Raw genomic sequence first — 24,278 nt, 5'->3', positions numbered from 1 at the left:
TTGTCAACTGCCCCTATTTTAGAAATGAGTGTCGCCATGTCTGTTTAATTTAGTGCTATGAAACTTAACATTCTAGTCCAATAAATCTCAAAACGAGAAAAAAAGGAATTTTTTTTTTTTATTTTCTGCACTGAGCAGTCAGTGACAATATACAAAAAAAAAAAAGCATATATTCATACATGGAACAGTTTTATTTTACATAGGCAAGGGAGATTAGAAAACCAGCATTATCATAACAGTGACCTCTGACCTCTCCATCTTTTCATTGTAACAGGAAGATGTCTAATTCCTGGTGGCAGCTAGGATATACTGACAGTTCTGACAGACCTCTCTTGGAGAATGGCATTTGCCAAATTTCTGGTCAATGCAATCCTAAGAAGTTTCAACTTCTCAATTTCTGTTTCCTTAAGATTCTACAAATAAAAGAAAATAACATTATTTTAATGACTAAAGAATGCAAATCATGATATAAAATATAATATTAAGTTTGAATACCAAAAACACAATACCAGTACTGTAAAGCACTGTATGACATTTCTAGTTTATAGTTTGAACTCATTAGATTTAAATCTTCCCTTGATATTGTTCGAGTAAACTCTTTCTTTCCAAGCACCATTCAAGCATGGACCAAGTGTGAATCAGCTTAGAATATCATTGTTATATCTCCATGTGACAATAATTGGATCAACAAATGAACGAAAGTGGAATTTAATATCTTCATCTCTTTAAGGAAGGTCTGTAAATGGTAAAACAAGTCATTGCATTGATTCCACACACAAAAAAAAAGATTGCTCTTACCTTATAATTAGAGGTGCCATCTCTTTGTAACTCTTCTAAACAGTGCAGGAGTTCATAGGTCTGGCTGACATTAAAAACAACCTAAACAAAAAGAATGTAATAGAGATTGTAATGGAATAACACTACTAGAATATCTAAACAGTGCAGGAGTTCATAGGTCTGGCTGACATTAAAAACAACCTAAACAAAAAGAATGTCATAGAGATTGTAATGGAATAACACTACTAGAATATCTAAACAGTGCAGGAGTTCATAGGTCTGGATGACATTAAAAACAACCTAAACAAAAAGAATGTAATAGAGATTGTAATGGAATAACACTACTAGAATATCTAAACAGTGCAGGAGTTCATAGGTCTGGCTGACATTAAAAACAACCTAAACAAAAAGAATGTAATAGAGATTGTAATGGAATAACACTACTAGAATATCTAAACAGTGCAGGAGTTCATAGGTCTGGCTGACATTAAAAACAACCTAAACAAAAAGAATGTAATAGAGATTGTAATGGAATAACACTACTAAAATATCTAAACAGTGCAGGAATTCATAGGTCTGGCTGACATTAAAAACAACCTAAACAAAAAGAATGTATAGAGATTGTAATGAAATAACTTTACTAGAATTACCAATACCATGGCTTTATTCAACAAGATTATAACAGACTGTGAAGGATCACAAACACGGCTCACATAACATTAAGTACTATGAACACACACACACTGGACATGACCCTCTTACATGCTGGACGCAGAAAATAAACAACTCAGTTACACTACAGAGATGTTTTATCTAAATAAAAAAAAAAACCAACAAATTATGAAAAGATTCAGACTTAATAAAATGTATTCTTTCACTGACAGCCACTACCAAGTTTAAAACAGATTTAATGACATTATCACTGAAGTGAATTGGAATATTGTAAGTCAGAATGAAAATGTGTACAGTTGACAATGCTTTTCTATTAAGAGAAACCAGATAACATCAACAAAATATAACTATATTTCTAGTCTTACAAATTGCTGGAGTCATTTTAGCAGATCATTTCATTTTCCATAGTTGGCCTTTTTTTAAAATGCACAAATTCAGACAGCGCAGCCTAGAAAGTTTTAACAATCCCACAATCCTAAAGTTTTCTGCTAAGAATGTGTGTTCCTAGTACTCTTCTCTTTTAGAAGGTATTTGTTGTTGATGTTCTGCATTGTACTGCTGCTTTCCCCTAGTTGAAGGGTAAGTAAACAGACTTACATAGGCAGGGCTTTATTTGTTGGTGTTTGCCTTGTTGCTCAAGTTTCAGTTAGCAGCATCACTAGATCTCTATTGTATGTTATACAGGCAGCTAGGCTTACGGCCATGATTGAGCCAGATCTTAGGCAGCATTTGAGTCAGGTCTTGGCTATTGCAGAGCTAAGTCATGGCTGCCTAGATGCAATAGCAGCATGTTGGAGATTGAGTCTCTGAGAGTTGCACCTGTGACTTCATCCTGTGACTGTATCCTGTAACTGGCTCTATGTGGTTAGGCTGTATAGCAGTGTTTCTCAAACTGTGTGCCGCGGCACTAGTGTGCCGCCGAAGATTTGCAGGTGTGCCACGGGAGTTTTCAGAACACGTGCAGGCGTTACACAGGTCTGCCTACTATTAAATTTTTATTTTACTTGCAATGACCAGTAGTAGTAGTGGATCGCTCCATTATGACGGAAAGGGGTGTTATTTATTCATATTATGGAATTTTTTAACTATACATATATTATTATAATGACTCAAATGTAGGCCGCCTTAGCAGACGCACAGCAGTTCTTGAATTGGTAACGATAATAATAAGCGATGCGTTTCATGTAAATTTTTTAGGTGTATGCTAATAATAACAAGTTATCACTAAGCCTTATTCATTGTTATCCATGAAGAAATACGTTAGCAAGAATGAAACCACGAAAGTGTTAAATGAAAAGCAAGGAACCAAACGAAGGTACAAAGAAGATCACATCGGATATGGTTTCATATCTTCGGGACCTGAAGATGCTCCATTGCCATTCTGTCTGATCTGCAATGCAATTCTGTCGAATGAGGCGCTTGTTCCAAGCAAATTGAAGAGACACTAGGAGACAAAATATCCAGCTATAAAAGCGCAACCGAAAAAATACGTTGAAAACATCAGGGCTCAACAAAATAAACAAGCTAAGAAACTTACGAAGTACCTAAAGCTGACAGAAAAGGGATTGATTGCAAGTTATAAGGTTGCTCAATTATTAACAAAAACGCAAGAAAGCACACACAGAGGCTGAATCAATCATTGCACCAGCTTTAGCAATAGTTGTTGAAACTATCCTTGGACCCGATGCCGCCGAAAAAGTTAAAAAAGTTCATTTCTCAAATGATAATATCTCGGGCAGAATTGAAGACTTATCGTCAGATTTACAAGATCAAATCTGCGAACACTTCAACGTGACTGACGATGAAGTGTCTCTGCTGTGGTCTCTTCAAGTTGATGAATCCACTGACGTTAGCGACAAAGCCCAGCTGCTAGCTTTTATTCGGTTCATAAAGGATGAAAAATGTGTCAACGAATTCTTATATTTGCAAAGACATACCAACTACGACCAAAGGTGAAGATATTTTTAAAGTGGTGAAGGAAAACATTTTGCTCTTCAAACTACAAAGGAAAAACTGTGTCAGCGTTTGCACTGATGGCTGTCCTTCCATGCAGGGAAATAGAAAGGGATTCGTCACTCTTGTGCGTCAAGAAAATCCAAATGTATTAGTTGTTCACTGCATGATCCACAGAGAAGCTCTTGCCTTCAAATCTTTACCGAAAGATTTGATGTCTGCTCTGGATCAAGTGATTGAAGTTGTAAACTTCATCAAATCTCGACCGCTTGCATCCCGACTTTTCTCAGAGCTTTGTGAAGCAATGAATTCAGACTACAAATGTCTCCTGTATCACACCAACGTTCGTTGGCTCTCCAGGGGAAAAGTGTTAAAGGTGTCGTCCAACTCAAGGCTGAGCTGATTTCATTCTTGGAGGCTGAAAACAAAAAAGACTTTGGATTTTCTATTCATGACGAGATCTGGTGGGTTAAGGTGACATTTCTCTCTGATTTATTTGACAAATTAAATTCATTGAATTTAAGTCTTCAAGGACCATCGGAAACCATCATCACTGCATCCTCAAAACTGAAGTCATTTGGTGAAAAATTGTCTTTGTGGCAAAGTAAGATCTCGAAAGGAGTCTTCGACTGCTTTCCTACTTACTATGAATGTGCTTCAAATAAAGAATCTGGTGGGTTAAGGTGACATTTCTCTCTGATTTATTTGACAAATTAAATTCATTGAATTTAAGTCTTCAAGGACCATCGGAAACCATCATCACTGCATCCTCAAAACTGAAGTCATTTGGTGAAAAATTGTCTTTGTGGCAAAGTAAGATCTCGAAAGGAGTCTTCGACTGCTTTCCTACTTACTATGAATGTGCTTCAAATAAAGAAATCACCCCCGAAATTCTGGACATTTTGACACACTTGCAGTCAGCATTGCAGCATTACTTTCCAACAGTTGGAAGTAATGAATATGGATGGGTCAGTTATCCATTTGGAAACAATGAGGCTACAAATCTGAAAACTGAAGAAGCAGAGCAGCTCATTGATTTAAAAAACGATGCAGTTCTTAAGTCAAGTTTTGACAAGAAAAGCCTGGATAAGTTTTGGATTTCAATCAACAAGTTATATCATTCAATCAGTTTAAAAGCAATAAAAATAATTCTTCCATTTGCATCTTCATGGGTTTGTGAGTTTGGATTTTCAGCATTGACTGAAATCAAATCTAAGAAAAAAGAGAGACTTCTTACAATAGACGATGAAATACGAGTTTGTTTGTCGACTCTGGAGTCTCGATTAGATCGCATTTGCTCTAAAAAAACAACAGGCAAACCCTTCAAATTAAATGTAATACTTCAAAACAGGTAAAATACTTTTTTCCTTTTTATTATAAAATAACTTGCTCTTCATGATGTGCCGCGAAATTTTTGTAGTTTTTTTACTGTGCCGCCAGACAAAAAAGTTTGAGAAACACTGCTGTATAGTCATACTTGATTGTGTGAAGTAAACAAATATGTTTTACTATACACTGTTATTTGATATTGCCTGAATCATAGACCATTACTTATGTATTGAATTAACGATTAAATGTTTATGTTAACAGTGAATTGACTTTTTTAAAGCTAAAATTGACTTTGTGTTGCAGTCATTTATTACTGCATTTGTCTGCCGAGGTGGAGAACCCAGTCAATTCAAGCCAACCCCAAATTAAACCAGTAAAACCCACCTTGACAATTTGCATGTGTAAAATAAAGGCTTACCAACACAATGATGAGGAACAAAATGAAGGCCCCAACATCAAACTCATACAAGTAATAAATCAACTGACCTATGTAATTTGTACTGACAAACCAACACTGCATTTTTCCACCCAGCTACAACTTAAATGTAAAAACTAGATCTAAGTGATAGAAAGGGACTAACCTCAGGAAGATTTAAAAGAGGTAATGCATCCATCAACATAGTCATCCAGAAACTGAAAAGAATTAATGAATTTAAGTCTGTGTTAACTGATTTCTAGCTTTTTAATAGAATGCAAATGAAACCATCATAAGATAACCCTGCCAGTTTTTCTCTAAAGCTTGCTGCAAAGTACTGCCCTATTACACAATTGCATACATTTTGGCTATGGTTAAAATGTTATAGTTCAATGAAACTGCACGATAAAAATTAAAAATATTTTTTCTCATGGACCCACATCATTATGAATATAAATTTTAAATTTTTTTTTTTTTACAAGATTAAAACATTTTTTTCTCTCGATGACGTGTGTGAAAATGGAAGAAAGAAATTTCAGAGATAAAGAAGTGATAGTTTTCAGACAATGCTGATACATTTTTAATTTTCATCGTTCCAATTTGAAAAAACGTATTAAAGGATATCAATTACTCACAATTTAGGTGCCAGTCTAGAGGAAATCAGGGACAGCAAAAGATTAACTGCTCCTTTGACGTCTCCATTGTTATAGAAAGTGTGAAACTCTCGGTATTTAGCTGAAACAAAAATAACCTTAACTTATTTACTCTTGTACAAAATGCAATGATTGTAATGCAATAATATGCAATGAGAAAGAATACTGACTAGGAGACTTACCTAAAAATGTTAAACTGTTAGTTATCAACATGGATGGCCCAAGATGGTCAATGAGGTCAAGGTGAGAGAATTTACCTTCTTCACAATACTCGTTCAGGAACCTTTGCAAGAAGTGAAGAATCAAGGTGAGAGTTATACAAAAATGACAGTGAGATACTCTCGGCATACAATTTAAACTAACCAGCCCTGAGCATAACATATTTCATAATTAAGAGTGAAAAAAACTAACTTTTTATTAAGCTATTGCTACAAGACAGTGTGGGGGTGCAGATGGTTAAGCACTTGGCTTCCAAACCGAGGGTCCAGGGTTCAAATCTCAGTGAGGACTGGGATTTTGAATCTTGGGATTTTCAGGGCACCAACTCTAAAGGGTACCTGACTTAATTTGGGGAAAGTAAAGGCGGTAATTTGTTGGGCAGGCCACATGATACCCTTCTGGTTAACCATGGCCAAAGAAACAGATGATCTTAACATCATCTGCCCTATAGATCGAAAGGTCTGAAAGGGAAGATTTTTTGTATTTTCTTTGCATTACAGCGTAAGCTGTGCTCAATGTACAGTTTTTATTATCTTTTATAAACAACCAGAAACAAACGAACCTATCTGTAACTTGTTTGATGACTGTGGCATCCTGAAAACATAGAAATAAAAACCATGTTTAAAACGAATGGCTGATAAGAATGATCTCATTTTTATGTTGATAATTGTCAATGACCCTATAGTGGGGTAAGGATTAAATGAAAACCTGCTAGACAAATGAAAAAGAGACGAATTGTTCCATGAAATAAGCTGAGTGATTGGGAGATAGCAGTCCCCCAGGAAAGATGGAGATAACATACAAGAATAATGAAGGGATTCCCTGGGGCGTGTCACCTTAGGGAACTGGAAACAAATGAGCAAAAGCAACCAGGGTATCCAGTCTCAATAAAATGATGCTACTTAGAATGGTATCAATTACAAGAACTTTCAGGGATAAAATGATGCTTCTTAGAATAGTATCAATGACATAAGAACTTTGAGGGATAAAATGATGCTATTTAGAATGGTATCAATGACAGAAGAACTTTGAGGGATAAAATGATGCTACTTAGAATGGTATCAATGACATAAGAACTTTCAGGGATAAAATGATGCTTCTTAGAATGGTATCAATGACAGAAGAACTTGCAGGGAAAAAATGATGCTACTTAGAATAGTATCAATGACATAAGAACTTTCAGGGAAAAAATGATGCTACTTAGAATGGTATCAATGACATAAGAACTTTCAGGGAAAAAATGATGCTACTTAGAATGGTATCAATGACAGAAGAACTATCAGGGATACATCCTGAGTGGTAGTAGGGTTTCAAGGCTTCAATCTTTAACAGACTTCATCTCTATTGCTCCGTGTATATATTAAGCTATAATGTCTTAAACACATAAGTTACTTTGCCTTGTTTTCCTGTCTTCCCTTGATGAAATCAGTCCGCCAGAAGATCAAACTAACAAGCAAATTTCAAAACTATTTTACAGCTGGACAACTTGATTAGTTTTTACCTTAGATTTAAGAAACCAAGAGAGAGCACTGCCAAATCTTTCTTGTTTCAGACACTTCATGCCCATAACTTTACAAATGCTTTGAGCTGGACAATACAAAAAAAAATGTTATTAAAAAATCTTTTGGTGAACGTAATATAAAACAAAAATTTGTGAACAAAAAATTACAATATTTAGATTTACTTCTCAGCTCCCCCCTTCCCCCAAAGTGTCTACACTTGTTATAATAATAAAATACAAAGAGGACTTAGTAAACTATTTAAACGCTAGTGCTGGTTTGGACTAAGCTACACTCTAAAGGTTCGTATAATCTTGATAGGAAGAAATGGATCTGCAATTAGGCTCTACTAGCTTTTCTTTATAAAAAGAAATGTTACTCTACTCACCTTGAACTAACAAATCTCGCTCCAGACAAATATGTAATATTTTATGAGCTTTTCTTTCTGTCTCTAGAGGAATACGTTCAACATACGCTTCAATGTAGGACCTGTGCAAAAAATACAATTAGGAATATTATAACAAGTAAAACTGAAATATATAAATAATACTCAACTATTTAAATTCATTTTATTTAAGTTTAAAAAAGAAAAGAAAAGCATTTTTTGATTAGAATATTTTGGGGAAAGTTCAATATCTTGGAGAAAGTTCAATATTTTGGAGAAAGTTCAATATTTTAAGTTTTAAGTAAAAGATTTAATTTATTCTAAATTTTAAAAAAAGTTAATTTAGGCACTAACCTTCCAAACACTGGACAAAAGTCAAGATAATCTATGCCAACTTGGTATAAACTGAAATAAGAATCTTGGTTTATTGTATCTACAAGTTCTGAGTTCTATAGCTAAAAGTAAACTCTGTAGAGAGCAGAAATGACCTCAATGTAATTGTAAACGGCTTATAAACTAAACAGTGTGGATAAAAAAAAAAGACTAAACAATCGCATCTTTAGGCTCGAAGAGTTAGAGTTTTTGGCACATCTGCACAATTTAGGCCATGTCGAAGAGGGTAGACCATCTCGAAGAGGGTAGACTTCAAAATTGCAAATAATAACAAAGTCATTTATTTTCTGGACTGACAGATAACAAAGTCATTTATTTTCTGGACTGACAGATAACAAAGTCATTTATTTTCTGGACTGACAGATAACAAAGTCATTTATTTTCTGGACTGACGAGATAACAATGTCATTTATTTTCTGGATTGACAGATAACTAAATCATGCCTCAAGTGAAGTGATAGAAGAAATTCTGTGAACATTTTTTTTTAATCAATTTGACTTTTTAAAAATACTTCATTGAGCAGACGTGAGCAGTTTTTCAATGTAAGAGGTTTTTATTCAGTTATGTACAATCAAAACTGGTGCCTTTTTTCTTCTCCCCACCCGCTCCACATCATGTCTTATATATATATATATATATATTTTTTAGAAGGCTAGTTTTGAAATATACATAATTTTATAACAGGTGCGTTAATGATTATGTGTTTATCTGTGGGAAGCGTGGTCGAGAGGCTAAGTGCGCTAGAACTTTGCTTGGCTCTGCTACCTAGAAGGGGGCTCGAGGTTCGACACCCGACTCGGGCAGAGTTGCGTTTACTGAGCGCCTAAAGGTAGCACGGAACTCCAACTCCTAGATACCCCTTCCCCCCACAAATGAGATTGGACCAAAAGCGCTCTGAGCATGCTATAAGCATGAAAGTAGCACTATATAAAAGCTATAAATATATATATATCTGTGGACGGTAATTATAATCTGTATTCTGTAGAACATTAACCATACCTTTTGTGTGCCATCAATGAAGTGGCATATTCTAACAGCAAATACTCTCGGAGATTGGAGCCAAACCTGGGAGCAAAGCATCAAAAAAAAATTTTTTAGGAAAAAACTAGTTTACCATGTAGTGAGTGTTTTTCTTTTAGCGAAGAAATTCTTAGAAAGCAAACATAAGTAAAGAAAATTACAAATAACTGAAAATAACTTACGGCAATTCTTGTGGATCTAGTTGACCACAGTGGTGCAGTATGTCAGCTAAGTGAGACACAAACCACCAACTGCGATTACTTAGGAAAGTACTGGAAAAAAAAACAACAACCCAGAAATTATGCTCTTTTATGTTGTAGGGTCATTAAGAAAACTTAAAAAATAGATATTTTTATTTCATTGATGTAGAATATTCTTCACCTATAGTTTCAACAAAAATAGTTCTAACCATTCTTAAAACACCAAAAAATAGGACTAATCAGCATTGGGCCTACACAAAGTGACTGTTTAAGGGTTGGTGTTTCAGTACAGAATCAAAGACATTTGCATGTAACTGTTATTTGCTGCAACATTTCGGCATATTATTTGGCTTAACATTTGACATGGAATAGGTCAAGAAAATTATGAATAATTTCAATTTACCTATCTAACTAATACACTTCTAGACTTACCAACTGTCTTTAATGACCTGATGTAGATCAAATTCCAAGGCAGCTTGAAGAATGTTATCTAGTTCTTGTATCTGTGGACTGGAGTTTGAGTACACTGCTTGGCAGGGCTGTAAAGTGGACACAAACGAAGGAGTTAATTTTTTTTTAAGTACACATGAGACATTCTTAACGCTTTCTCTCCTAATTAACGATACCATCGTTGATTTGACCTCATTAAATTAAATTAATGTTTAATTTTATAAACTTATTTTGTGTTATCCCCTTTAATTCTATACCAAATACAACATTTTCTAATAACAAACAACAAAGTTATTGAAGCTTAATCATAACAGGGTAGGGAAATAGTAATGGGCAAAATGAAGATTTCCGTCGAAATGTAGGAAAATAATTACGGAGAGAAAGAGTTAAACATAAAGAAGACACAAGAGAAGGGATAAAACCCAGTGGCTACAAGAGAAGAAATGACACATATTTCAATCATTTCATAGAATGGGTTAGGCCAGGAATTTCACATTATAAGATTGTAATGTTACACATTTTTTTTTATCACTTAAAGCCAAAATCTTTATAGATGTGTGTTAAAGCAATGATAATATAATTATTATTAGTCTAGTGTTTGTGGACAACATGCACATTGGGAGGTTATGTACAGTACTGTTTACCTTAATTTCATAAGTGAGATCTTGTATTCTGCATGTTGGGTTCTGATACAGTAGCTTGGACACCAGGAGATGGTACCATGTTTCACAGCAGTCTTTCAAATCTTTGAACACTGCCTCATCACCACACAATACCTGGGAAGGGGAGGAGGAGGGGAGAGTAAGGGAGCTAAGTCAATATCTTTCTATTGTCAAATTAAAAGTAGACAAAAAGTGGTAGGTAAAAAAAAAAAAAAAAAAAAAAAAAAAGGGAGAGGGTGGTGGTGGTTCCTGGTGAGTTTCTAGTAAGAGCAGATACAAATGATGGTCAACAGGAAACTTGTGCCCTACAGGTTTATGACATTGTAGGCACTTGTCAAGAAAACATTAAGACATTGAAACTGGCACAAAATAGAGCAGTGAGATTCATAATTAACTAACATTTGACTAGAGTAACACCTTTAGTGAAAACTTTAAATTTAGAAAGCTTTCTGGAGAGAAGACTCAAAAGCAAAGTAGCAATTATACATAAAACACTGAACCATAATCTTCAAATACAAAAAACAAAATAAAATATTCAGAAAGACACAAATATAAAGGCACATGACTCGTTCCATATGCTAGGACAAATTTACACAAATATTCCTTCTTCCCTAGCTCTATTAGGGAGTGGAAGGGGTTGCCTGAGCAAGCCAGGGTAACCAATGACTTGACAGAATTTAAGTCATTGGTTAACATGCATGACTAGACGCATGACATGTAGGACAAGATTACATAAGATAAGATAGTTTGAAAAATACAATTTAAACAACTGAGTGATGTAGCAGTTCAACGAGAGATTGACAAAAGCTGTGCTACCTGAACAATGGTCTCAAGTTCAGGGTAGGCAGCAAACTGTGCAGCTTCATATCTGCGTACACATTCTTCCCTCCAGTGCCTCCATTTCATTTCATATTCTGCCACAGACTGAGCATGTTGATACTGAAATAGAAAACATAACATTTGAGAAAAATGCCACACAGACTGAGCATGTTGATACTGAAATAGAAAACTTAACATTTGAGAAAAATGCCACACAGACTGAGCATGTTGATACTGAAATAGAAAACATAACATTTGAGAAAAATGCCACACAGACTGAGCATGTTGATACTGAAATAGAAAACTTAACATTTGAGACAAATGCCACACAGACTGAGCATGTTGATACTGAAATTGAAAACAGCTAAAGCATAACATTTGAGCACAATACATTGATTTCAAGAATCAAAGCATAACATTTAACATCACACAGCTATTTAAAAATCAAAACATAATATTTGGCATCAGGCAGCTATTTCATGAGAGATATGAATAATGAATTACTAATTGTCATAAAAAAAAAAAATAGTAACTCTATCATTTCCCCTTTAACCCTAAAGGTACATATACCAGATGAAGTAAGAAGGTTCAACTGATTCTATAGGCAACAATAAAGACAAAGATCTGCACTAGGTTGCTAAGTACTGATTGCTAAACATGAGGTCTAGAGCTCCTCCATACAGCCACAATGTTCTATTTCTAAACAAAGTGGAATGATGTGTCTCATAAAGAAAATGCCCACATTCTCATCTCGGTCGTTCTGCTGGCCCCAACACACCCTGTTGACCATTGAAACAGATGACTGAGATTTACAGCATCTGCCCCTAGATGGCTAGTTCTGAAAGGGTTACATATACTTCTTTATTATTCTTTTTTTTTCACTCTCATTGATCCTGCGAAACCAATACCAGCCTTCTTAATTATGCCTCTCTCATTTTAAATTCGACAGGGATTGGTTTAAGCAATTACAAACTAATTAGTATAATTACTAATTGTCTGTTTACTAATTTGAAAAAAATAAAAAATAAAAAAGCATAAGTGCCAATATGAATTTAATTATAACAGGAGTGCATACTAGTCAAGACACTTACTGTCCAGCGTGGCATCTTTTTCAACACTTCATCAGCGGCAATAAAGGAGTCGGAGTGGCTGTAGACATTAAGGGCCAGCAACTTTCTGACATTTTCTGTATCTCCCTGGAGTAGCAGACGATAGATCTAGGAAAGAAATAGAAATCTAGAGCCATGGCAAAACGTTATACATAGATATTAAACCTAAGCAGACATTTGTGCATTTGTACCGTAAGCAAGATTTTGTGTGCGTATCTTTGCATATGTCTATGGTATATATATATAAATATGAGTAGTAATTTAAAATTGCGATAGAAAAAAAACAAACTAAACAGGTTTTCAGAATATTTGTTTAACATTAATTTATTAATATTAATTAGGCCAATTATTTAAGCTGACAACTATAATGGGTACTAACAATTATTAAGGCTATCAATTCTTGTTTAAAATAATAAACAAAAAGTTTCAACAAGATTTTGTAAAAAAAAATAAATAAAAAATGTTTGTACCCTTAAATTATTTACTCCTAATTATAATGCCTTTTCTTCTAATTAATGCATTGTGTGTATTCCATAAGCCAAACACACTAAACAAACTAGAAAGTCTTGAAAGCGTGTCACTATTCTACTAACTTGGAATCTAATCAGTTTTGTGCTGCAGGAAAGAAGGAACTTTGGAGTGAGCTAGATTTAATTGTGTGACACCGGCTCTAAGAGGAGACAAAGGCAGCATGAATAGATGGTAGTGGTGGACAGTGTGGAATTTTTTTTTGGGGGGGGGAGGGGTTACACAAAACTAATTTGAGAATGATATGAAAGCATTGCAAAAAAAAAAAAAGGGGGGGGGGGGAGTGTGGAAACACAGCATGGTTAATTGTGAAAAAAATAATAATTACATAATGGACTAACTGTTTAGCTGATGATGAGCAAGGAGTAAATTGTTCTTGTGTGGACTGAATGAAAATTGAGGAAGAACTAACTAAGAAGTAGACACAGCCCATAAAACCTCAGGCTCAGTCTGCTACATTTTTAAAGTGATTCACATCTTACTATCCTTTTTTTTTTTTTTTTTTTTTTTTTTTTGCGTGTAATTGTCAACACTAGAAAGGCTTCATTTCTGTATTTTTTTGTAAGGAAACCACTTTCCTCTGGTTTTAAAAACTTCAACCGAAACTAAGTTGCTGAAATTTTATTTGTTTGTCGGTTGCTAGAACCCTGATAAACTAGGGCAAATTGTCCTAAAATAGATCTTAATCAAAAGAAAACTTTTTGAAAACAAGTACCATAAATGTCCATTACCATTTATTAATTTATATATAAACATGACTTACAGCCTCCCAATATTGGGGATGTTCACAAGGTTGGTCTGAATGAATGACTTTGGTAGCCAGTTGTTTCCCCTCTTGGAAATGCCACTGTAGCCAATCGAGGAGAGAGGTGAGTACAAGGCCACCTGAATAAAATACATTTAGGAGAGAAGCAACTAAAAGATTATCAGTAGACAAGACATTAAACAATTTCCATAGTCAGTGCACAGAGTATTTCCAAGCTACAGCTATAAGTACTTAAAGGCAGTGAGTCAATAAAATGAGAAAAACAAGAGCTTTAGGAGAATGTCCACATTTACCTGGAGCAACATCTATGAACAGTATTTCACACAAACTCCAAATGAGCTGAACCATCTCAAACTCTTGGATGTGCTCTTCATATTTCAGTTTTTTACTTTCATCAGTGCAAGAATCTGTAAGCAGAAAACATAGGCACTCAAACTGAGAGTTAAAATATAGGCCTCAAACTGAAAGTTAAAATATAGGCCTCAAACTGAAAGTTAAAATATAGGCCTTAAACTGAGAGTTAAAATATAGGCCTCAAACTGAAAATTAAAATATAGGCCTTAAACTGAGAGTTAAAATATAGGCCTCAAACTGAGCGTTAAAATATAGGCCTCCAACTGATAGTTACAGCAAGAAAAAACATAAAAAATACTTTTAAAAAAATCATCATATCTCTGTCAAGTAAAATTTCTTTACCTTTTTCAATACCAAACAAAATAATTAATTACCAATAGTTAATTAACCAATTCGTTAATTTTTAAATTGATTCTAGTTTTGTCAGCTACTAGAAAAAATTATACAAAATTTCAACTTGATCCCAGATTGGGTGTGGGAGAAAAATATGTTCTAAAATTTTACAGAGGAGTTGATATAAGCTTGGTAAAAATATATCTGAATTTAAAATGTTTACTTCTTTCTCCTATGATTCAGTTGTAAATTTTAAACAACAACAACTAGCTGTGAGGTGAATTATGAAGAGAAACATGAGTGTTGCATTAGAAGCTAATGTCTTTTTGTCCTTACCTGCAATCTGCATCAGCTCCATACTACAAGCCTTTAACACTGCTCTGTACTGTTTACTTGCTTTACGCAGCCTAAAGGTGAAAAGAATGGATTTAAATAAACTTAAACGATGTACTCTATGAGTTGAGAAGGATCTTTCGGGTTTATAGAGACTGGGTCGTAGAGTGCAGAAATGTGCATTGCTTATAAAAACAAACAATACTAGAACAACAGTCATTAATGACAAAAAAAAAAGTGAAGTTCCCCTTTCAGACAATGCGATCTATGGGGCAGATGATATAAAGGTCATCTGTTTCTGTGGCCCACGGTTAGCGATGTTTCTGTGCCCATGGTTAACAAGGGTGTCATATGGCCAGCACAATGGCCAACCATGTTTACGTTTCCCTAACCAATGTCGGGTACCCATTAGAGCAAGTAGACTCAGAGGCACGCTAAAATCCCAAAATTCAAAATCCCAGTCTTCACCAGGATTTGAACCCGGAACCCTCGGTTTGGAAGCCAAGTGCTTTACCACTCAGCCACCACGCCTCCTCATTAATGACATACTTCTTAGAAATGTTCTAAAAAAAGTTCATTAGAAGCCTATGGGAAAGGATTACAACAGATTATAATATTGACCTTCTTAGATCATTTGCAACAAGGGTGGTGCTCTCACATAGTCATCATTTGAGAGTTACAAATGTTTCTAGGCTTCACTATCTATTAATTCTGTTTCTCACAGTAATTTTTTAAATTTTAAGTTGAGCGCCGCAATATCTTAATGAATTTCTCTGGAGCAACCACAATATAAAGCAATGTCATCCAAATATTTTTTCATAGAAATTCACGCCAATACTCACTGTGAATACAATATGGACTGAGATAGACTCTTCACTTGACCTTGCAATATTACAAAAATATCTGAAAAGAACATTTGTCATTCACTTAATAACAATTGCAGATGTCATACACAACAGAAGCAGAAAGAAGGGTGAAAATGCAACGGCTGGTGGTGATTATATATGCCCAACCTGCGATCGCAGCTGTGTATCAAGGATTGGCCTCTTTAGTCACACAAGAAGTTGCATAGGGAAAAGATCGTCTCTCGAGACGTAAAATGCCACAGAAGTAACAATTTATTGTTTATCTACAAATTTATTAAAAACAACAACAATAACATTAAACTAAGACTAGGGGATGTGTAGCTGAGAGGCCACAATGCTTGGTCACCTAACAATGGGGCTTGAGTTTAAATTCAGACTCAAGCTAAGTTTGCTGAGCGCCTAAAGGCAGCATGGGAACCTTCTCCCAAATACACCCTCCCTAAAGATTCCCATGTTGCCTTTAGGCATTCAGCAAACACAACTCAGCTCAAGTCAGGATTCAAACTCGAGCCCCCCTGATAGGTGCCCTGAATGTTTACAACAAACACCTAACAAATACCACTATTTATTAACGTCTATAATAACTAAGTGAACTTTGTGACTTACTGTGTGTTTCATTCACCAATTTTCTGGCTATATCATGCATCTCAGCATTCCACTGAACATCAAAAATTTTAGACTCACTGGAGCTTCTCTGACTTTCTTCTCCTAGAAAAAAAAACAACAACAAAATAATTGAACTACTGGAATGTTTATTACTTTCTTTTGAATAAGCCCACAGACTCCTTTCTCAGTCTAAGCATGGTGCCTGAGCGAAAAAATATCTGTTGAAAGTACAAGCCAATTGAAAAAAAAACAACAGTACAGAACATTTGGAACCAAGTTAATTGCGCTTGACAAAATGAGAAAATGTTTTTTTCAATGATATTGTCCAATCCACCACAACTTCCCTGGAGGAGGGGGGGGGGCTATCTTTCAACAAATGGACCTCTCAAAGAAGTGGTGGTATAGTAAAAATATGCTATAGATGGCCTAGGGCAGTGGTTCTCAACCTTTTAAGCTCGGCGACCCATTTTTATAACCCCCCCACTCTGTCGCACCCCCCCCCCCTGCTCACACACATACAGCAACAGAAGAATAGACAAAACAATCAATTTTTTCGATGGTCTTTGGCGACCCCTGGCAAATCGTCAATCGACCCCCAAAGGGGTCGTGACCCACAGGTTGAGAACCCCTAGATGACTTGACTCTTATGACAATAAGAACAACTTTGAATCAGGCGCTACTAAAAAGTTAAAAAATAACAAGAACCAAATAATTATTCATTTCTGCTTACTTTCTTTGTGAGGTATCTGTGACTGAAACATGTACAGTTCCTTCCCCATGCCCCAGACACTTCTCAGCTTCAAGTTCCTGGATTTTTTAAAGGGCTGTTGAGGTTCAAAAATAATATGGCTTTAAAATAATATAAACATTGATACAAATGGATAGAAATTAATTATTTTAGTATTTAATTCTTTATCCATATGATTAGCAAGAGATACATTTAGCATATTCTACAGCCATTTAGATGTAGGAAAAAAAAAACACAAAAAAACTTGGTTTTATCATTTAATTTGGGTTCTAACTCGGTGTATGTCACTTACCATCTTACCATATGCGGCTAGAGATCTAGTTCTAAGTACAATCTAGTAGATAGGCCTACGCAACAAAACATGAACAGTTTTTCTGAGTTGGAACTAAAAACCATAGAATTGCATCATGACAATGCAAATAATGTTTGTGAATCTAAAAAGTATTTAATATCCACATTTTTTTTTTCAGTATTCATATATACCTGACATATTTTTTTTAGTAGGGCAACATCTTTTAGGGTTCACTTCACCTTTTCCATACTTAGATCTAGATATATCTGAGATTCTAATTCTAGATCTTTTTAAACTTTATGAAAATGATTGCATGAATCAGCCAGGACAACCAATATTTGTCTCTAATTAACATGTACCACTACTTTAATACATATATATATATATATATACATATATGTATTAAATATTAATAAAATATTTTCTTCAGCTAAAGCCAGTTTTTCCAATCGGATAACTTTAATAATAATCAACTTGCTACTGTTTTCATGTCTATAACATACTATAGTATGATGACCTAAAATCAAAGATTATTCAACTATTTAGCTATTACTGATTGGGATTGAACTCCATCACAGATGAATCCAAATAGAGGAGCAGCTTTTTGAAATATCCACAAAAAAAGGAACTTAAACCAATGTATAAACAAGGTTACTGCCTGGTCGTGCGGTTTGCGCGCTGGACTGTCGTTCAGATTTATCGATGGTCCATGGTTCAAACCCTGCCCGCTCCCATCCCCCGTTGTCCTGCGGGAGGTTTGGACTAGGAAGTAATTATCTTCAACTCTGAAGGAACATCCGAAACATGTAAAACATTTACCACAAATTCTGGTTACCAAAAACACATTCCAATTTTATAGTCAATATAGTCTGCTTTTTTTATGGGTCATTGTATAGTCTCTAGAGAAGTTGTCTAGATAAAACCAGTCTTGTTGTTGTTATTAGGTACAAGTACAACATAGATTCATTGCCATAAACATAATATAATGAATGATAATGAGCCTCATCACAAATAATGGTATAGACTACTAGACTTGTAAAACTGCCTTAAATATAAAGTAGTATCTAATCTCACTTTAAGTGACAGTGAAGTGTGAGTAGTGTGTCACTGTAGACTGTACACAGTACAGTAGAGTTTGTTTTCGTGTTTTATTTTTTTTATCATTATATAATATAGTTATAGATCTAATTATTACTCATTAGAATAAAATTAGATTAGTCATCATTAGATAATTAGATATCTAGATTTTAGATCTCATGAGACTCATGAGATGATGAGAATATCAATTCAATATTGAATATGATGAAGACTAAGACTAAGACTAAGACTGCTTTATTGATCCTTACGGAAATTTGTTGTGATTACAAGGACTCGTTTCTCATATAAAGACAACACAACAGAAAAATACACATAAATACAACAGACAACATAAAGAGTTCATTCAGCGACTACACACAGGTATCTTGGTGCATTTCATGTTCCCTGATCAATGAGTGGCGGTGATAGAGTCTGACCGAGTGAGGTACGAACGAGTTTTTGTACCGCTCCGTTCTTGTTTTGATTGACAGCAGTCGCCCACTTCGCGACGACCTGGCGTAGTTCTGATGGAGCGGGTGGCCGTTGTCTTCCAAGATTTTTTCGATTTTTCTTAGGCACGTTTGTTCAAAAAGTTCCTTTAAATGTGGTAATGTTGTGAGTGTAATTTTTGATGCTTTTTTAATGATGTTTTCTAGACGTTGCAACAGTTTAGATGAGGCGTTGCCTTGCCAACAACTTATTCCGTATGTTAGCAGATTTTGTACAGTCGCGCCGTAAAATGTCTCAAGGATCTTCTTATTTAATTTAAAACTGTTGAGTTTGTATAGAAAAAAGAGTCACTGGGCTGTTTTCTTTGTCAGAGTTCCAAGGTGGTCTTCCCATGAAAGCTTGTTGTTGATGATAATGCCTAGATATTTATATGCCTTTACTTGTTCTATAGATGTAGTGTTTATTTGCAGTTCACGTATAGTTTGTTTTTTCTTTCTAAAATCTATTATAAGTTCTTTAGTTTTTGTTACATTCAGTTCTAGAAAGTTGTCGGTGCACCAGTTTGTAAACTCTTCTATCGAGCTTCGATACTGAGTTTCGTCTCCTGAAATAAGACCGACTATGGCAGTATCATCAGCGAATTTAATGAGTTTAACTGAGTCATAGATGCTTCTTATGTCATTAGTGTAAAGAGTGTATAGCACAGGAGAAAGTACACAACCTTGTGGAGCACCCGTACATAGTACTCGAGTTGACGATTTGGTGTTGTTGACTTTAACATACTGGGGCCGTTGGGTTAAAAAGTTTAGAACCCATGCTTGCAAGTAAGGGCTTACATTTAAGTTACTCAGTTTGTTTATCATTAGATGTGGCTGTATGGTATTGAAAGCCGAGGAGAAATCTACGAAGAGGACTCGTGCATATGTTTTGGGTATATCGAGATGCTTATAAAGCTGGTCCAAAAGCAATAGAATGGCATCCTCAGTTCCTCTAGCTGCTTTGTATGCAAATTGGTGAGGGTCTAGGCTGCTACAAGTTGTTTAAGGATATATTTTTCAAAACATTTCATAACAATAGGTGTTAGTGCTACTGGGCGGAAATCATTTAAGCAATCTATTTTTGGTTTCTTAGGCACTGGTATGATTTCTGAAGTTTTCCAGATGTTTGGAATTACGCACGTTTGCAATGACTGGTTAAAGATATGACAGAAGATAGAAGAAATTTGCTCCGCACATAGCTTGATCAGCTTGCCACTAATTTTGTCTGGTCCACAAGCTTTTGTTACGTCTACTCTTTTAAATAACAATGTCACTTCATCCTCCGTTACAAAATTGACGTAGGGCTCTTGTTTTCCTTTGGACAGAGTGTTGAAAAGTTCTTTGTGTAGATCAACAAAATCTTCTTTGTCAAAACGAGAATAAAAATAATTTAGTTCGTTGGCGAATTTCTCATCATCAGCCACTAAAATTTGTTTTCGTTTTGAGGCGCAGCCTGTTATTTTCTTTAATCCCTCCCAGCATTGTTTTGAGTTGTTCTTTGCAAAGAAATTCTCAATTTTTTCTTTGTATGTTTTTTTCCCTTCAATTATTGCTTTTCTCAGTTTATTTTTAGCATTTATAAACTCTTCGTTGCTAGCCTTATACTTTGTTTTCTTTTCAGTAATAAGGTGTTTGATTTTTTTGGTCATCCAGGGCTTATTGTTTCCATAGACTTGTATTGTTTTTGTTGGAATTGTTAACTCCTCGCAGAATGATAGATATGAGGTAACAGTTTCTGTTAGTTCGTTTATGTCTGGACAGTTCTCAATAAAGATTTCCCAGTTAGTTTTCTCAACGCATCCTCGTAGTTTTTCTACAGCCTCTTCAGACCACATCTTGACCGTTTTTATAACTCTCTTTGTAGTTTTAAGAGTAGGTTTGTAATTTGGTATAAGATGGAGTAATACATGGTCAGATTCTCCAAGTGGGAACAAACTTTTACATTTGTAAGCCTGCTTAATGTTTACGTAGCATTTGTCGAGCGTTCTGCCCTGCCTTGTGGGGAGGGAGACATACTGGCAATAGTTTGACAGTGTGTTGTCAATATTTAGGTTGTTGAAATCTCCAGTTACGATACAAACAGAGTCCGGGTGTTTTGATTGTACATTGTGTAACACATCAAAAATTATTTCCGACGCAGTCGCTGTGTCAGCCGTCGGTGGTATGTACACAACAACAACACACACCTGGGTGAATTCTCTAGGCAAGTAGTAGGGCCTAAGTGTGACACACATAAGTTCAATGTTAGGGTCACAAATTTTATTCCTGATGTTCACATTATTGGCGTTGCAGTATTCCTTGTTTATATAGATTGCGAGTCCTCCTCCTTTTGACTTTCCACTATTAATTGTTCTGTCTGCTCTATAAACGTAAAATGTATCGAGATCAACAGAAGAGTCGGGTATCGTATCATTGAGCCAGGTTTCAGTGAAACACATTAAGGAACACTCTCTAAATTGATACAGATGTTCACAGCAACCTGTTAATTCTTCCATCTTATTTAGTAAAGACCTAACATTGCCTGTTACGATGGGTGGAAGGAAGCCTCTTTGTCCTCTTCTTCTACACTTAACTCGTATTCCTCCTCTACGTCCTCTCTTCTTACGTTTTGCGCTAGGGATTTATTCGGTTAAAGCCTTGGGCTTAGGCTTGTTATTAGGTTCCAAGATGGCGGGTGTGTTGTCCATACTGTCAAGCGTCTTACCACAAAACTCCACTGAAATACACGTTTCCACACAAATTAAAATCCATACCAACATTAGAATCCAAAAGACACAGTGCACATCCATTGAAACATTGAGTAGTAACAAATTACATGAAATATTAACAGAAAAAAAAATTAGAAAAAAGAGTCCGGTATAATCATTATCAGGTCGCCTGCTGTGCAGCGCCCCGGAATGAATGAATGATTATGATTATTATGATGAGATCTAACTAAAAAAATTAATAAAATAATAAATACTAAAATAGTATTAATTAGTAGAGACTCTAGTTAACTCTAGTACTAGAGTATTTAAACGTTTGGAAACGCGCACGGTTTGGAAACACCCATCGTATTTTTTTAATCACAGCACTTTTATTGTAAAAGGAAATGGAAAACTACTACATTGGTAATGCGCATGCATCATTTCTGTTTCTTTCCTGCAAGTCTGCTATTCGTTGCTATCCAGACGATCGAGATTACACAGGGTCAAAGACCACAGGTACGTGAACTTTTTTTTTTCTCCTACGTAGGGATAATGAAACCAGGTCAGGGGTGATTGCTATTTTTAAGCATCCTGACGTATTAGCTATAGCAGACTTGTGTTTTAGGGTTTAAAAATGGTTGGAAAACACGCACTAAACAGCCCAGATTATTCACTGAAGAGAATTAGAAATAAAAGGGGGGTGATTACAATTATTTACAAATGTCATAGAGAAGCAAATGGAAACAGTAGTAAAATATAAGAGTAGAGCTAACTATGACTAAGTTAGATCTAATTGCTTTATTAATTTGATTTGTTTATTATACTTTTTATTCTTCTCCTTGACAGTCTAGATACCCGTATCCAATACTTGATCATCTATTAATGTCTATATGGCTTCAGAAAAGAAAAGAAAATATATTCACCACAAGCCTGAAATTGTTAAAGCTGCCATAGAGGCAATGGATAAAAATGAAATGTCTATAAGAAAAGGCAACTAACAAAGTTGTGAAGGACAAGGAAAAAGTAGAAAAAAAATGCATAAGCAAGTAATAGAAAGGAAGAAACTAGAAGCTAAGAAAATGAACAAACCGAGTACTTCAAAAGACATAGATGAAGACAGCGATGACAATCCATTATTAAGAAGGGAGAGATGGAAAACGAGCAGGCTGCAGGTGTTGATGGTGCTGACCAAGTAATAAATCAAACCACAAAAGATACTTGCTCAGGTTGTGGCAAAAAAAGGTGGAAATATTCAGATCCTGTGTGAAATATGTGATCAGTGGCTTCATGTGGAATGCACTCACATGTCAAATAATTTGACAACTGAAGAACTTGAAGATCTTTCTTTTGTGTGTCAATTATGTTGCCCAGATCAATGATCTTGACATTGGGCGGTTTCCATGCCTTTATGCAAATATGCAAATTTTAATTGTATAAAATGAGTTAACATCTGCTATATGTCTGTATTAGTGTATGTAGTATGTGTATAAAATGTATATATATCTAAATGTAAATATGTTTAAAACAAACATTTCCTTTGCAGCTAAATAAATACTTAAAGGCTAAATATGTATATAAATATGTAGACGTTTTTTTGTAAAATTGTAAAGATCAATTGTAAATATTGGCTGTATATTTGTATATATAAATGTAAATATATATAATATATTATATATGTATAAAAAACATAGTGTTGTTATTGTTTTATTTCTTTGAAATCAAATTAATAAAAATACCAAAATATTTATAGCAGAGTCTAAATATTAAACATCTCCTGCATCAAGCAAAAAAAAAAAAAAAGAAAATAAAAAATAAAATAAAAAAAAAAAACAAGAAAAAAAAAACATGTATTTTATAAGGGGAGGGGGCATTGATATCACCTAAAATACTGCAAGTCTAGGCAACCATATTTATACTCCAGACTAAATAAAAAGAAAGAATAGATGCTGAAATTAATGTTAAAAATGACTTTAGTTAGGAATCTTAAATTAAAATTAATTTTAAAAACATTTTAATTAACGTGTTTACAAATTCTTCTCAGTGTATTCATTTGTTGCACCTCGAGAAAAAGTGTTTTCAAATGTTGACGACCCTACAGTAAGTTTACATGAATTTCAATATGAAAAATGCAATGCAGAGACTTGCAACTGACTTGTTCATATAGATTAAAAGTTGAAGATTTTCTGGGTACTTTCTTTTTTTTTCTAGGTATTGCCATTACTGAACTATAAATAAAAAACAAAAGATCGTGCCAAAGTGTTTCCAAACGTTTAAATACTCTAGTAGTCAGTCAGTAGTACTGTAGACTAAGACTGGTACACTGGTAGTACTAGAAGAGACTACTAGAGAGATCTAAATATTTATAATAAATAAATAATTATTCTATGGACCGCCAAAATGTTTCCTTAAAAATTTTGGCCCACTCCTAAAAAATATACCCCATCACTGATCTAATCTAGACTTCAAGTAGATCTAGAACTATAATCTAATACAATTTAATAAAACAACTTACAAGTGTAAATACTTCAACTTCGCCATCCACTGTGGATGCCGCCATTTTGATAATCAAAATAAGCCGAAAGAAAAAGTTTGATAACTCTTAAAAATAAAGCCTGGATTGCTCATTTACTCTCAATTAAGGGCCT

General features: G+C 34.8%; 1 protein-coding gene across 2 annotated transcripts; it reads right to left on the bottom strand.

Annotated features, from left to right (window-relative positions):
* Positions 1-128: 128 nt before the first annotated feature.
* LOC106079007 (nuclear pore complex protein Nup85-like) lies at positions 129-24,278 on the bottom strand. Of its 2 annotated transcripts, XM_056021829.1 has the most exons (22): positions 24,146-24,278; positions 17,072-17,165; positions 16,342-16,443; positions 15,712-15,772; positions 14,873-14,943; positions 14,143-14,256; positions 13,847-13,968; positions 12,538-12,663; positions 11,444-11,566; positions 10,610-10,741; positions 9,948-10,054; positions 9,498-9,587; positions 9,295-9,360; positions 8,257-8,307; positions 7,906-8,006; positions 7,520-7,605; positions 6,581-6,612; positions 5,982-6,082; positions 5,782-5,881; positions 5,313-5,364; positions 799-879; positions 129-413 (listed from the first exon to the last, which is right to left on the bottom strand). In XM_056021829.1, the coding sequence occupies exons 1-22, from the start codon at positions 24,188-24,190 to the stop codon at positions 300-302; spliced, it is 1,971 nt and encodes a 656-aa protein (XP_055877804.1). In that variant the 5' UTR covers positions 24,191-24,278; the 3' UTR covers positions 129-299. The 2 variants fall into 2 exon arrangements, with proteins under 2 accessions (XP_055877804.1, XP_055877805.1); XM_056021830.1 differs by lacking the exons at positions 129-413; positions 799-879 and adding an exon at positions 1,162-1,275.

Source organism: Biomphalaria glabrata, chromosome 2, assembly GCF_947242115.1.
Source record: "Biomphalaria glabrata chromosome 2, xgBioGlab47.1, whole genome shotgun sequence".
NCBI classification, from domain to species: Eukaryota; Metazoa; Mollusca; class Gastropoda; family Planorbidae; genus Biomphalaria; species Biomphalaria glabrata.
The sequence above is the reverse complement of the archived record's forward strand: the minus strand, read 5'-3'. Positions and strand labels throughout refer to the sequence as shown.